Source organism: Leopardus geoffroyi, chromosome X (assembly GCF_018350155.1).
Source record: "Leopardus geoffroyi isolate Oge1 chromosome X, O.geoffroyi_Oge1_pat1.0, whole genome shotgun sequence".
Taxonomy (NCBI): Eukaryota; Metazoa; Chordata; class Mammalia; order Carnivora; family Felidae; genus Leopardus; species Leopardus geoffroyi.
The window spans coordinates 58,554,783-58,569,556 of NC_059343.1; the positions used below are offsets into that span (position 1 = coordinate 58,554,783).

The 14,774-nt window shown below is 43.1% G+C and overlaps 1 protein-coding gene across 14 annotated transcripts in view; it reads left to right on the forward strand.

The window, feature by feature from the left end:
• TAF1 (TATA-box binding protein associated factor 1) overlaps nucleotides 1–14,325 on the forward strand; it is an 85,701-nt gene extending 71,376 nt beyond the window's left edge. For 4 of the 14 annotated variants that reach the window (XM_045472313.1, XM_045472314.1, XM_045472317.1 and 1 more), the window contains exons 33-39: nucleotides 3,250–3,317; nucleotides 3,658–3,774; nucleotides 7,189–7,314; nucleotides 8,169–8,270; nucleotides 8,539–8,695; nucleotides 9,750–9,927; nucleotides 12,533–14,325. In XM_045472313.1, coding sequence (XP_045328269.1) covers nucleotides 3,250–3,317; nucleotides 3,658–3,774; nucleotides 7,189–7,314; nucleotides 8,169–8,270; nucleotides 8,539–8,695; nucleotides 9,750–9,927; nucleotides 12,533–12,752 — 968 coding nt within the window. In that variant the 3' untranslated portion in view covers nucleotides 12,753–14,325. Of the gene's footprint in view, nucleotides 1–3,249; nucleotides 3,318–3,657; nucleotides 3,775–3,923; nucleotides 3,930–4,879; nucleotides 5,051–5,219; nucleotides 5,422–7,188; nucleotides 7,315–8,168; nucleotides 8,271–8,538; nucleotides 8,696–8,808; nucleotides 9,050–9,749; nucleotides 9,928–12,532 lie in introns of those variants that run through there. The other 10 variants (XM_045472312.1, XM_045472315.1, XM_045472316.1 and 7 more) reach the window with 7 other exon arrangements.
• The last annotated feature ends 449 nt before the right edge of the window (nucleotides 14,326–14,774 follow it).

The window sequence follows — 14,774 nt, forward strand, 5'->3', positions numbered from 1 at the left end:
GTGTGTGTGTTTTTACATATTTTGGGGTTATTATTAGTGGGTATTTCTTTAGTTATATACTGCAAAGAAAATGGAGAAGGAAGAGGTTCCATCTGCAAAATATTTTTAATGTGTATTTTTGATAGACAGAGTGTGAGCAGGGGAGGGCAGAGAGAGTGGGGGAGACATGGAATCTGAAGCAGGCTCCAGGCTCTGAGCTGTCAGCACAGACCCCGACGCAGGGCTTGAACTTACAAACCACGAGATCATAACCTGAGCCGAAGTCAGATGCTTAACCAACTGAACCACCCAGGCGCCCCTAATTTTTCTTGTATTTTAAAGAAGAGCATTGAGGTGTTAAAGGGTTAGTTGAGGTTTAGGTTTCAAAACTGAAGTCACGTAAGGTCTGTATTCTTCATGTATAGGCTGGAATTGTAACTACAAGGCAAGTCCCCATAGGTAGCGTTGTCAGCATACCATAAGCAGTTCTTGTTTGCATTGGCTTGCAGAAGGAGGCCTGTGGCCTGTATGCAGCCTATTTACTCGAGCATCCTGTATTGCTATCAACAAGAGCAAGCTTATCTGAGAACTTTTGCAGTCTGTCTCCCTCAGTATTTTGAGGACCAGGCTACTGGTGGCCGTAGGAGATTAGAGCTCTGGAAATTTGAGCTGCGGGCTTATCACTGAAACTGTCCTTGATGGTGAGCCAGCTCTGGCTGGCTGTATGTGTGTCCTAAATATCTTGATGGAGGACTTTGTTTTCTTTCTAGTTTATTTTTGTTTGTCACAGTCAGCTTGTGTAAGGATACAACTTTGAAAGAATACATCTTTGAAAGAACACATGGCCTATCTGAGATTTTAACTAAAAGAGACTTCTTTGTTCATATAATAGCTTATAATAATCAGAGTAGGTCTGGCATGAAAGTTGCACATATACACATGGTGTATTTTTTAGCCTTTGCATCCTAATAAATACTAGGTTTAATTCAGGGATCACCTACCCTGTGAAGCCTTTCCTAATTCCTTTTTCCCCTCTTACTTCCCAGAATTGGCCACTTCCTCCTCTGTGCCTCTACTGAACCCTGTATGAATTTTTTCACTTCATTCTGTTGCCCTATTTGTTTAAAAAAAATTTTTTTAATGTTTTATTTATTTTTAAGACAGAGAGCATGAGTGGGGATGGGGCAGAGAGAGAGGGAGACACAGAATCCAAAGCAGGCTCCAGGCTCCGAGCTGTCAGCACAGAGCCCAATGCGGGACTCGAACTCATGAACCATGAGATCATGACCTGAGCCGAATTCGGACACTCAACCAACTGAGCCACCCAGGCGCCCCTGCCCTATTTGTTTATATTCTACCTTACTGTACTAGACTTTAAGTTTCTTGAGGATATGGTCTGTATCGTCCTCATTTCTGTCTGGCACATAGAAAGTATTCAAAAATGTTTTAAGAATGAACGAATGGGTAAGTGAACAGTATATTAAAGAATAATTAAAGTTAAAGATTAAAACCCCAGATGCCTTCAGGGTCTAGGCATAAATGAGTTAAGCAGACCTGGGCTGGTAACCTGCAGAACACACACCTTATCTAAAAGGGGCAGCTGCTCCTCAGCCCTGACCCATTGGTGCTTTGTGGGAATGACGGCTCTGTGTGGCCACATCTTTTCATTCTTCAAGAGAAGCCAGACATTTGGGGTTTTACATGAAATTTCTCGCTCATTAAACATTGTCAACTAAGTACGATTTTTCTAAACTTTTTATTGAGATATAATTTACATACAAAAAAGTGTTTATGTTATAGGTGTGTAGCTCAGTCTGTCTTCACAAAGTGAAATGATTTTTTATGTGGGCTAAACAAAACTGGATTGACTTCCAAGCCACCAGTCTGCAACCTATGACAAAGGCCATGGGGGAACTGTATAGTCTAGTTAAGAATCACCAAATTGGGTGGCTCAGTCAGTTAAGTGTCCAACTCTTGATTTTAGCTCAGGTCATGATCTCACGGTTTGTGGGTTTGAGCTTCGTGTTGGGTTCCATGCTGACAGTGCAGAATCTGCTTGGGATTCTCTGTCTCTCTGTTCCTCCCCCACTTGCTCATTCTCTCTCTCAAAATAAATAAAATAAACTTAAAAAAAAAAAAAAGAATCCCCAAACTGGTAAAAGTGTCTCAAAGCAATGTGTGGACTTTATTTGCATTATGATTCAAAGAAATCAAATGTAAAAGAACCTTTATGAAACAATTGGGGAATTTAAATATTGACTGGGTATTGAATAATATTAAAGAATTATTGTGAGTTATTTCAGATGTAATATAGTTGGTTTTTTTTTTTTTATAAATATAGATTCAATTTTTTAGAGCAGTTCAGAGGAAAATTGAGTGGGAGATACAGAGTTCCCATATACCCCCTACCTCCACATATGCATAGGCTCTCCCATCATCAACATCTCCTACCAAAGTGATACGTTTGTTACATTTGATGAACCTACATTGGCACATTATAATCACCCAAAGCCCATAGTTTACATTAGGGTTCATTCTACGTGTACATTCTGTGAGTTTTGACAAATGTATAATGATACATATCTACCACTGTAATACCATATGGAGTATATTTTAGAAGAGTCCTCAAAAGGGTGCCTGCGTGGCTCAGTTGGTTAAGCATCTGACTTGATTTCAGCTCAGGTCATGATTTCAGAGTCATGTGATTGAGCCCCACCTCTGGCTCTGTGCTGCACATGGAGCCTGCTTGAGATTCTCTCCCTCACTTTCCTTCTCCCTCTCTCCCTCTGCCCCTCTCCTGCTCACGCATACTCTCTCACTCCCTAGATAGATAGATAGATAGATAGATAGATAGATAGATAGATAGATAGAACCTTTAAAAAAAAAAAAGAAGAGTCCTCAAAGACACGTACTAAAACAATTTGTGGATGAAATAAATGATACTGGAATTTGCTTCAGAAATGATACTGGAATGTGCTTCAGAATAATTTGGGAGGAGTGTAAACGTTGAGGTTTAAATGAAATGAAACTAACCCTGTATTGGTAGTCATTGAAGCTGGGTAATGGGTACATGAAAGTTCATCATATTAGTGTCTCTGTTTTGGTATGGATTTGAAATTTTCCACCTCCAAAATTAGAGCAAGAGTCCAAGTTAAAGCTGAAGCATGATTTCTTGAGGCTAGGATACCATGGGACACTACTGCCAGTGCCGGAAATAAATTTCTGGAACTGAAGTCTGCAAAGGTCATGGCGTTTTCCTTTCTTTTGTAGGGCCCGAAAGTCAGTATACTAAGACTGCCCAGGAAATTGTGAATGTCTGTTACCAGACACTGACTGAGGTACGTGGTAGGGAGGGGGGTCCCCTTGGGATGTAGCATCCTGGAATCTCTTTGTTCCCTTGGGTGAGGAGGCCTTCCCTGCCTATCTGATTTTCAAATGTAACCTCCTGCCCCCCCAACCTCACCCCTCATCCCTTATTTCCTTTCCTGCTTTATTTTCCTGCCTAGCACTAAATGTTCTTAACAAACTATGTCATGATTTACTGTAATTATCGTATGTGACCTGCCACTGGAAATAAGGTCCATGAAGACAAGGATTTTTGTCTACTTTGTTTACTTTTATATCCCCAGTGCCCAAAACACATGTTCGGTGAATTCACTAATATTCTTTATTTCTCAGTATGATGAGCATTTGACTCAACTCGAGAAGGATATATGTACAGCTAAGGAAGCTGCTTTGGAGGAAGCAGAATTAGAAAGCTTGGACCCCATGACTCCAGGGCCTTACACACCTCAGGTGAGTTTGAAGACTAAGAACTGCCTCTTATAGTTTGCTTATTAGTTTGGGAAATTGGGAGCATATTAACAGATACATTTACTGAGATACCCTTCTTCTCTGTCCTTCCTCTTCATATGCCTTTCGTGTGCTTTCTTGTCTTCTCAAAGGCTAAGGTGAGTGAGGGCCATGGGTCTTGGTGGCCTTGTTGAATCCAGAAGAAGCAGGTGTGGGATGAATGAGTGGGGTGGGGCCTTAGTTGTTTAGGCAGTGTTCACAAATACCAGATTCCTGACTGCCATGGCCAAACGTGTCTTCTGGAGTCTCTGGAGTTCCCTTGCCCATGAAATGGGGCTCGAAGACTTCCCTAAAGTATAGAATTCTCAGTTACAGACATTGGCCACGTTGTTCCTGTGCCTTATAGGCCTGATGACTTATTCCCTCTGAGGTATCCCAGTGTAGCTCAGACGTCACCCATTTTCCTGGATTGACTCCTTTTCCTTATAAACGAAGACTGGTAACATTTATAACTTTTTTAAAGTTACATGTCAAAAGAGTAGGGAGCAAGATTAATAAGAAATTTATAGTCTGTCTGTTGAATATATTGAAAAATTTGAACATAAGAGAGAGTATGTTTCCAGATTTCAAGAATAGGACTTAACCAGAATATGGCTGGTGCTTGGTTTCTGTATTGAAGGCACTGTGGTAAAGTGGGAAGTACATGAATTTTGGCGATAAAACACGCCTGGGTTTGAATCTTAGTTCTATTACCTAGCTTTGTGAACTTGGGGAGTTAAGCCCTTTAACTCCCGTCTCTACTTCTCTAAAATGTACTTTCTGAGATGATTATAAACATCAAATGAGTTAATTTGCCTGGCACATAGTAGACATTCAGTAAATGTTTCCTTGTCTGTATGACAACTGTCTACAAAGTTCTCAGGAGCCCTTTCATATTTAGCCAAATATTTTAATGCAAAATCCTCCCTGTTCCCACCGGAAAACTTTTTTTCATTCTACTCTGAACTGATACTGCCACCTGTGTGCTCTGTGTTGGACTCTTGCTGTTTGTATCTCATGCGTGCACTCTCCCTCTCTGTCTTTTACTCTCTTTCACCCCAAAACCTAGGTGGCTGAGGGGCCAAGTATAAAGAGCCCTAAGATACTTCTTCCAGGCCCAGAACAAGGGAAGGCTCTTGGAGTATGTGGGCAGATTGGGGCCGGGGGGCTTGGGTGAGTGATGTTGCCCAGGAAGGCCCTTTTTGCTAATAGGCCCACAGCTCCTGCAAGGCCCTTTCTGGTAAGCTAAAGCCTGGGTTTTGGCCGTCATTCCTCAGAAGAGTGTAGCCACTGAGTGGCACACGGTTTGCTCTAGTCTGTGACAGTGGAAACCTAGTCCTCTGTGAATCAAACCCTTAGACCCAAAGGTTATCTTCCTTTCTTTTCCTCCTGCTCCCACATGGCCTCAGGTGGCTGAGGAGAGCCTGGCCACTGTTCTCCCTCCTGAGCCGGAGCTGTTGCCCAGGCCAGTCACAGGGGCTCCCATGAAGAATAGGGCGTAGATGGTGCCTCTTCATCACTCCCAAGTCGCCCTCTCGCCATTGCCTTCACTCATATACACATCTTGAAGTGTAAGCCCGGTGCATTTTCCCTTACCCTGAGGAAGATGAGTCTGAGTAATTGTCCTTGTTCATCACGACTTTCAAACCCAAATGTTACGAAAGCGTGTTTGTGTAAGTTTAACCTGTTGTAATTCTGGTTGTATAGAAACGTAACAGTAATCATACGTTACTTCCGGCCTTAAATGGTGGTAGTCAAGACTGTATTTTCACTCAGCTGTTCCACTGCTCTCGTGTTGCATCGCACATTCTGCTTAACACTATCTAAAATTGCTCACTTTGCAGTTTCCCACTAGCCCCTCATTCCCTGATCTTCTCTTCTGTTCAGCCACGAGTTTATCTGCTCTGAATGCTTTCAATTCCGTTTTGCCTCTCTTTCTCCAAAACCCTCTTCAATCAGCCTTGCTTGTTTGCTTTAAAAAAAAGAAAACCCACAAAGTAACACCAATGTGGGGTTTTTGTTAAACACAACATGCTCATTGGGAAATAATAAAGGAGAAATAAATTACCTAGAGTTAAGTCCACCACTCAGAAAGAACCAATCGCTGTGAACATGTTGGTGTGTTTCCTTCAAATCTGCAGTGTGATATGTGTGTGTGTGTGTGTGTGTGCATGTGCACACAAGCGTATATAGACACTTTATTTTAAAGTTTTTTAATATTTTATTTATTTTTGAGAGAGACTGCGAGAGCAAGCAGGGGAGGGGCAGAGAGAGAATAGTCTTTGAAAATGTGATTTTTGGGGCGCCTGGGTGGCGCAGTCGGTTAGGCGTCCGACTTCAGCCAGGTCACGATCTCGCGGTCCGTGAGTTCGAGCCCCGCGTCGGGCTCTGGGCTGATGGCTCAGAGCCTGGAGCCTGTTTCCGATTCTGTGTCTCCCTCTCTCTCTGCCCCTCCCCCGTTCATGCTCTGTCTCTCTCTGTCCCAAAAATGAATAAACGTTGAAAAAAAAATTTTAAAAAAAAAGAAAATGTGATTTTTAAACAGCCGCATAATATTTCTACCCTTCACCAGATTTTTAGAGAACTCTTTCTTACTTCTCCAGCCTGTTGTCTATCAGTTCCTCCTGCCCTCCTGTCACTGAAAAGTCCATTTGCTAAATCCCTGTTCTCTTCAGGAGAGGGAAGAGGGAAGGGATCTTTAATTTATTGAATACCAGGCATGGGGTAAGAAGCTTACACATACCTCTTCATTCTCCCAACAACCTTAGGAGGCAGACATTATCACCCATGTTTTATAATTGAGGAAACCAAGGCTTAGAGTGATTAAATAATCTCTTGAAGTTACTCACCTAGCAGGTGGTGGAGCCAGGACTCAAACCCAGGATGTTTTGTTCCAAAGCCCACGTTTTTTCACCACACCATTTTGCCTCATAGCATCATCCTTTGATGAGCTCATAAATGATTAACCCACTACATGCTCTTGTTGGAATTGCAATTCCTTTATCCCATTTCCTATTAGATGTCTCTAAGCCAGTCAAAATTGAACAGGTACGAAGCCCCAGGTCTGAAAACAATAAGGCAAAGCTTAGAAGACACTAGGTTATTGAACAGAAAGGCTGTCGGGACATAGAATTGCCCCATAGCTTTGATGCTTTTCCACTTCAGGCTTCAGATCATATACATCAGGTGCCTCTCTGCTAGAATGAGCAGCATTTGAAAGATTCCCAAAAACCTGTGCACAAAGCTGTGTCAAACTATTTTCTCTTTAAATGGATTGCTCTGCATGACCTTCTTCTGCAGTGAATGCTCTAAAGGGGAGTTCTGTATTTCTTACTCCCTTTTCCTAAATAGAAGCTAAGTTGTACATTTGTGCCACAGCCTCCTGATTTGTATGACACCAACACATCCCTCAGTATGTCTCGGGATGCCTCTGTGTTTCAAGATGAGAGTAATATGTCTGTCCTGGACATTCCCGCTGCCACTCCAGAAAAGCAGGTGACACAGGTAGGATGTTCTTTTTCTCTTCATGACATTGGTGATATGCTTTGGTGGGGAGTGGGAGAATGGTGGTGATATATGACATGTATCATGGATGATTAGGCCCTTTTGGCCCTAAGAATGAAGCCTTACCAATGTGATTTCAAGGCAAGCTGGTGGCAGATCACATGACTTGCGTTGTCTTCTGTCTGTCCCCACGGGCAGAGTCAGGCACAACAGAACTTCAGGGAAGGCACAAGTATGAAAAGTGTATGAGGCATCAGAGCAACCTCACAGGTGACTAGAAAGACCAACTAACTGCATTCAGAGACAGAGTTCAAAATAATTGGCCCTTCTACTGTACTGTATGTATGCTAAATCTAAATTAAAATTATTTATGAAATTCAATTAAATTTGAGAGATTGGCCTGTTCTAGAGGTGTCAGAAGATACTCCTCTTCTGAAGCCAAAAATCTTATCGGCTGTATCAGCTGACCTCAGTCAGGAGATTTGTTCCACTGGAGAGTACAAAACCCAGGACAGTTTTTCTGTCCCAGAGAATCCGACAGAAGCTGAGGAAAGCTTCGATTAGGAAGGAAGAGTCTCCTTGTGATGATACAGCAAGAGTAGACCAAGGACCCTCCTATTCTTTGAGTCTGTTGTTGTTGTTGTTGTTGTTGTTGTTGTTGTTTTAACTCTACCAGTGATTTCCAAAGAATGAATGGGACAAGCACACATGCCTTGAGCTATGTAAACAGCCCCCACTAGCTGTGGGGTTGGCTGGGATATCAGGGAGGAGCATCCGTCCTGGGTGAGAGCCTTTGGTTAACTCCTCCTACAGGCACGTCCCTCAATGATGTGCTATTTGTGTTCCTTACTCAGATGCGCCAGGGCCGAGGTAGGCTGGGCGAGGAAGACTCTGATGTAGATATTGAAGGGTATGATGATGAGGAGGAGGATGGGAAACCTAAGACTCCAGCCCCAGTGAGTATGCTTACAGAAAGCTTATGGTTACATTATGCCCTTATATGATAGGAGCCCCACTAGTACAGGGCAGGCCAAATCCCAGGGTGATACCAGAGAGTCTCCATAGTGAGGCCCAATCCAACTTTAATCCTTGGAATCAGCTAAACAAATCTATCCACCACAATTACTTAACTTCTTGTGAGGCAGCAAGGGTGGTGCTGGTGGTGGCTTGTGGTCTCTTACTCGGTCCCTTGATGGGACTTTGACCCCAGCTGGTCTTGTTCAGGAAGGTGAAGATGCAGATGGTGATCTCGCAGATGAAGAGGAAGGAACTGTGCAGCAGCCTCAAGCCAGTGTCCTGTATGAGGATTTGCTTATGTCTGAAGGAGAAGATGATGAGGAAGACGCCGGCAGTGATGAAGAAGGAGATAATCCTTTCTCCGGTAAGTCGTGTTCCTTGGTTTCTGTTCTGGGTAGCTCACCGCAGCACCCTGAGGACTGGAGAGGAAACTTCCAGCCACATACGCTCTTACCAGAAGCTGCTCTTTTCTTGCAGTCCCATTACTAGACTCAGAGGACTGAGCACTCACTTGTAGGATTACATTCATTAGCCTTAGAGGAGGTGAAGATATATAACCTAGAGAGTGAAAAAGACAACAGTGGGAAAGGCAATGCCTAAGTAACATCTGTGAGTTGAATACTTGACGAAGATGGGAAAGAAGTATTATATTCGTAACAGGGAAGGAAAATAAGAAAGACCCCGCTTTACTCAACCAAAAGAAAGAATGAGATCTTGCCATTTGCGACAACAGGGATGGACCTAGAAGGTACTGTGCTAAGTAAAATAAGTCAGAGAAAGACAAAATACCATATGATCACTCATGTGCAATTTAAGAAACGAAACAAAACCAAAAAGAGCTGAAACAGACCCATAAGTACAGAGAACAAACCAATGGCTGCCGAAGCGCAGCAGGGTGGGGGGCAGGGAAAATGGGTGAAGAGGAGTGGGAGGTACAGTCTTCCAGTTATGAAATGAATAAGTCACAGGAATAAAAGGCACAGCATAGGGAATTAGTCAGTGATACTGTAATAGTATTGCATGTTGACAGATGGCAGCTACACTGTGGTAAGCATAGTGTAATGTATATTGTCAAATCACTGTGTTGTACACCCGAAACCAATACAACATTGTATGTCAATTATGCTTCAATTAAAAAAAAATCCCTCTTGGTTTATTTTGTCAATTACTGGCAGTGGCAGAGAAAAAGCATAGGAGATGATGGGGGAAAAATAACCAAGATTGGACTGCAATGAGAAAAGGAAGTGGTTATTTGGGTCCTGTTTCCAAACTACGGTCTTGCCGATATTGTCCCTAGGCACTCCGAGGTGAGGGATCCACAGTGCCTGTGTGGATATATGGCTGTAACTAGTTTTGGAAGACCAAGCCAAAGATGTTAATTCTGTCAAGCTTATCTCAGGCCCTCCTTCTTTTCACAGCTATCCAGCTGAGTGAAAGCGGAAGTGACTCTGATGTGGGGTCTGGTGGGATAAGACCCAAACAGCCCCGCATGCTTCAGGAGAACACAAGGATGGGCATGGAAAACGAAGAAAGCATGATGTCCTATGACGGAGACGGTGGGGAGGCTTCTCATGGTTTGGAGGATAGCAACATCAGGTAATTGGCAGCAATGTGCTACAGGGCTGTGGCATCAGTGCCCAGCTCTGATGTCAGAGGGCCCAGCATCAGATTAGTTTCATCCAGCAGAGATTTCCTGAGCACCTAGAGCCAGACACTGTGCTAGCCCCTTGAGGATACACAGAGGAGCAAGCCGTATCCTGCCCTTGAGGACCTCAAAGTCTAGTGGAGGAGGCTGATGCAAACAAAATCATTGGATATAATGTGCTAAGTGCTATAGCATAAGTTAAGTACAAAGTGCTAAGTGACCACTGAGGATGGAGTACCTCACTCTGCTTGGAGTGATCACGGAACATTTTGCAGATGAGGGAACATTTGAACTGGACCTGACAGGCTGGATAGGTGTCTATTAAGTAGAAAAGTGGCAGCAGGTGAGGAGATCCTTAGAGACGGGACAGTATGTTCAGAGGCGCACTGAAATAGAAGAAGGATGTTCTCGAGTAAAGGGAGGTTGTTGGGAGGTTGTTGGCTCCAGAAGTAGCAGGGGATTATATTGCAGAGGACCTTAAATGGCATGTTGAGACACTTGGAGTTTGGGTAATGGGGATCATCACTTCAAGGAAAGGGAAGGCTTTTGTGTTAAATAACTCTAGGGCAATGGTAAGGATTTCAACTGGGATCTGTTAGAAGCGTGGGGGAAAGGAAGGGACATACAAGAGCTGTTGAGAAGATAGATCAGTTGCATTCAGGAGGTAGGGAGGTAAGATATTTCATGAATGGGAATGTCACTGAGCTAGGAAAGAAGAAGAACAGGTATTAGATGAGGTGGGAAAGGAGGAGAAAATGAATTTGTCTTTGGACACGTTAGATTTAAGACATGTCGGATACATCTAGCCAGAGGTATGCAACAAGCAGTTAGGGTCTTTATTGACTCATTAAGCAAATATTTATATCACAACTTAAAGAGCAAGTAAGATGCGGTCCCTTCCTTCAACGAGTTCGGGCTACTGGGAAACTTAGAGCAGGTAAATAGACAATCGTAGTGTGACGTGAAAGTGCTGTGACAGGTAACCACAGGGTTTTTCTGGGACTTGGGTAGGATTGGGGAAGGGGAGCCACTTAGAGGAGGAAACTGAGCTAACTCAGACTAGGAATTTGGCTAGGTGAAGAAGAAAGCAAAGGGCACTTCAGAGAGCCAGAACAGGATAGGAGGCGTGAAACAATTCTAGAGAATGCAGGCAGCTCCATGGCTGGAGCTTTTGATCCATGATCCATGTGATGGAACCGATTTAAAGAGGTAGGTAAGGATCAAATCATGACAGACCTGAAAGTTTGGGGCAGACACTGAACGAGAGGTAGGAGCAGATCTACATTTGGAACGATTGCTCTGTACCCCAAAAGAAATGCAAATGGCCCATAACTATGTGAAAAAATAATTTTCCTAAGAACCAAAGAAAGTCAGTAAAACCACGAAATGCAATATTTTGCCTCTAAGATTGACAGAGATGAAAATGAGTGATAATGCCCAGGGTTGGAAGAACGTGAGGAAAAACACACCGTGGTGGGTGTGAGAGAGGTATAGCAATTTATTCTTATAAACCAAAAACTTTAAAAAATGGGCATTCCCTTTGGCCCCCAATGTTCCATGTCTAGGAAGTTATCCTATGGCAATAATAAAACACCTTCATCAAGGCACTTGTACAAGGAGTTTCATCACAGCACTGTTTTTAATAGTGGGAAAGTTGGAGACAGCTTAAATAGCCTGGTGAGAGACTTGTTGCATAAACCCTGTTACAGCCGTATAGCAGAACACCATACAGCTATCAAAATGATGCTCTAGATGTATGTTTATTGATGTGGAAAGATGGTCATTATAATCACTAGTGAAAAAAGCAGATTCCTAAAAGACCTTGTAGAGTATTCCAATTTTGTCAAGTAACAAAATGGTTAAGCATCTAAGTGAAGTACACAGAAAAAAAATTTGGAAGATCATATACCCCAGTAGATTATCTCTGGGTGGTGGAGTTCTTGATGACTTTTTCTCATTTTTTCTGGTATATACTCTATCTTTTTTAAAACCAGTGAACATGCATTGCTTGTGTGATTTTTTTTTTTAAGTAAAATTAAGAATAAACAAAAAATAAAGAGCACTCTGGCGGAAGTGTGAAGAATTCATTGGAGGAGAGCAGGACTGGAGGCATGAAGACGGAGTTCAGTGGTGCAGGCCAGAGAAAACAAGGGCTAAGCTAAGGCAGGCAGAGTAGAGGTGGAAAGGAGGGGACCGAGAGAAGATCTGTTGAAGAAGTAGAATCTTCAAGACTGTTGACTAATTAGAAACACAGATGAGTGAAGCTATAAATGGTACATGAAACCATGAGGCTGTCAGAACATGTATGGCCCTGTAAGCTGGCAGTGTGTTGTTTGGGCGCGCTTTAATTCGGGTTCTTAATGTATATTGAAATTGGCAGGGTGATGTTTTGAACGGGATCATTTTCCTCTTGGGGACCTGTAGAACAGTCCAGAATGAGTCATTTTAGTGTCTAGGGGAGGTGAGATGAGCTGATCCCTCGGTGGCACCAAGAACAGGACTGGTCATCTAGAGGATGGTGCCCGAGCTTGAGAGATGACATGTTTCTCTTCTCAGTTATGGGAGCTATGAGGAGCCTGACCCCAAGTCAAACACCCAAGACACAAGCTTCAGCAGCATCGGTGGGTATGAGGTATCAGAGGAGGAAGAAGATGAGGAAGAAGAGCAGCGCTCTGGGCCGAGTGTACTGAGCCAGGTCCACCTGTCAGAGGACGAGGAGGACAGTGAGGATTTCCACTCCATTGCTGGGGACAGTGACTTGGACTCTGATGAATGAGGCTTCCTTTGGGCCTCCTTGGTCAGCCTTCCCTGGTCTCCAGCCTAGGCGGTTCACCTTCCCTGATTTGTTTATGATTATATGGTGTCTGATCCTGAAATCACTGGATTAATTTATTAAGAAATAGTAAATCATAAGTCACCTCTTCTGATCTTCTTGGGGCAGTGCCACACTGTGATTTAAAACCAAGCAACCCCTTCTCCCCTACCACTGACAAAAGGACAGCAATCTTCTCTGCTTCCAGCACCCTCCTTTAGCTCTACTTACTGCTCTTGGTACCCCTTTTCCCTCAGGAAGGAGGACAAATGATGAAAGGAATAACAACTTTCTGTGCTCCTGGTGTCTTCAAAATTTGCCAAGCGTGGCATCATCTCCGCTTTGTAATTTGCAGGCTGGAACGGGTGACAGCCCCCTTGCTGGGACAGAGAATTGGGTTCTGGTGGGCTCTGCGCCCCAGTAAACACATAAACCTATCAGACAGACTGCCTGTGGCTTTATTATTTATTCAATTATATGATGAGGCAAATGGCTACCAATCTTTGAAACGGCCTATATGTCAGAAATGATCCGTTGCCTTGTGAATGTGTTCTGTACCCCTCCTCCCCAGGGGAAAGGGTTCCTTAGGGCAAAGACTATGTCTTCTGTTTCTTTTCATGCTTAGAACATGGGCCTATGCATAGTAGGTACTAGGTAAATGTTCCCAGAATCATAACATCCTCAAGAGATTTGTTATTGAGCGTCTCCTCCGTGATAAGAACTCTGTCAGATCCTTAAGATGTAAAGGCAAAGACGACACATTGCTTTTGCCGGAAGAGCTCGCCTTCGTGTTGGGGGAGGGGGAGTGGAATTAAAAGCATGTTTATAAATCCTTACAGTGCTCTGCAATGAGTGCAATTAAGAAGCTAGACACAAAATATAGGGGAAAACAGAGGAGTGATCATGTTCGGAAAAGCCAGGGAAGTCTTCCTAGAGGTAATTTGTAAGCTGACTGTTGAAGAATCAGTAGGAGCTTGCCAGATAAAGAAAAGTCCAGACAGAGTGTAACATGTGAAAAGGCCGAAGTCTAGAGATAGCAGAGTGTGTTCCTAGATTGATTGATTGTGCCTGCCTTGTCCCAGAAAGGATGAGAGGTGATTTATGCTGGAATGGCTAGAGATGAGCCTGAAAGACGCAGGAAGCATATCCTTGACGATAATAAGTGTGATTTATATATTATGGGAAATGATGAATTCTGGTGGGATGATTGAATCAGATTTGTGTTTTAGAAATTTTCTGTACATTGGATGAAAGAAATTGAAGAACCATATGTAACAGACAAGTGTGACCCCATTTTTGTAAAAGCCCAAACCATGTGTGTATTTATGTGTGTGTATATACTTGTATATGCAAAGGAAAAGGTTTGAAAGGAGGTATGCTAAACTCTTCACAGTGATAACCTCCGGGTATTGGGATTGGAGGGGAGGGGGCAATATAGCTTTATGTATACTGGGAGGGTATTGTGCTTTTATTTCTGGATTGCCTAAAATTTTTTTATGAGTATGTACTATTTTTCTAATAAAGTTTAAAAAATCCAGCAATAGTGTGGAGAGTGGTTTGGAGGGGAACAAATCTCGTTCAAGCAAGGGGAAATGGAGCCCAGTGTAGAGCCGTGGCATTAAGATAGGGAGGAGGGGCATGAATTTGAGAGATCTTCAGGGGAGCAGGCGGTGCAGAATCAACAGGACTTAATGACCAGTTGGCATTCGGAGGCAGAAGAAGAGGAATGGAAGATGACAGAATTTTGGTTTGGGAGATTGGGCGCGGGTACATGGTATTCATTCATTTGTTCACTCAACATTTATCAAGCCCCCTGTCTTTATCAAGCAGTGTGTCTGATGCTGATACAAAAGTGAGGTCTAGTTTCTGATTGCAAGGAACTTAAGGTCTATAATGAGACACAGACATGTAAATAAATAAGTTGAATAAGACATGATCATTGCAATAAATACTTAACGAGGATCTGTGGTGACAGGAAGGAGTTTC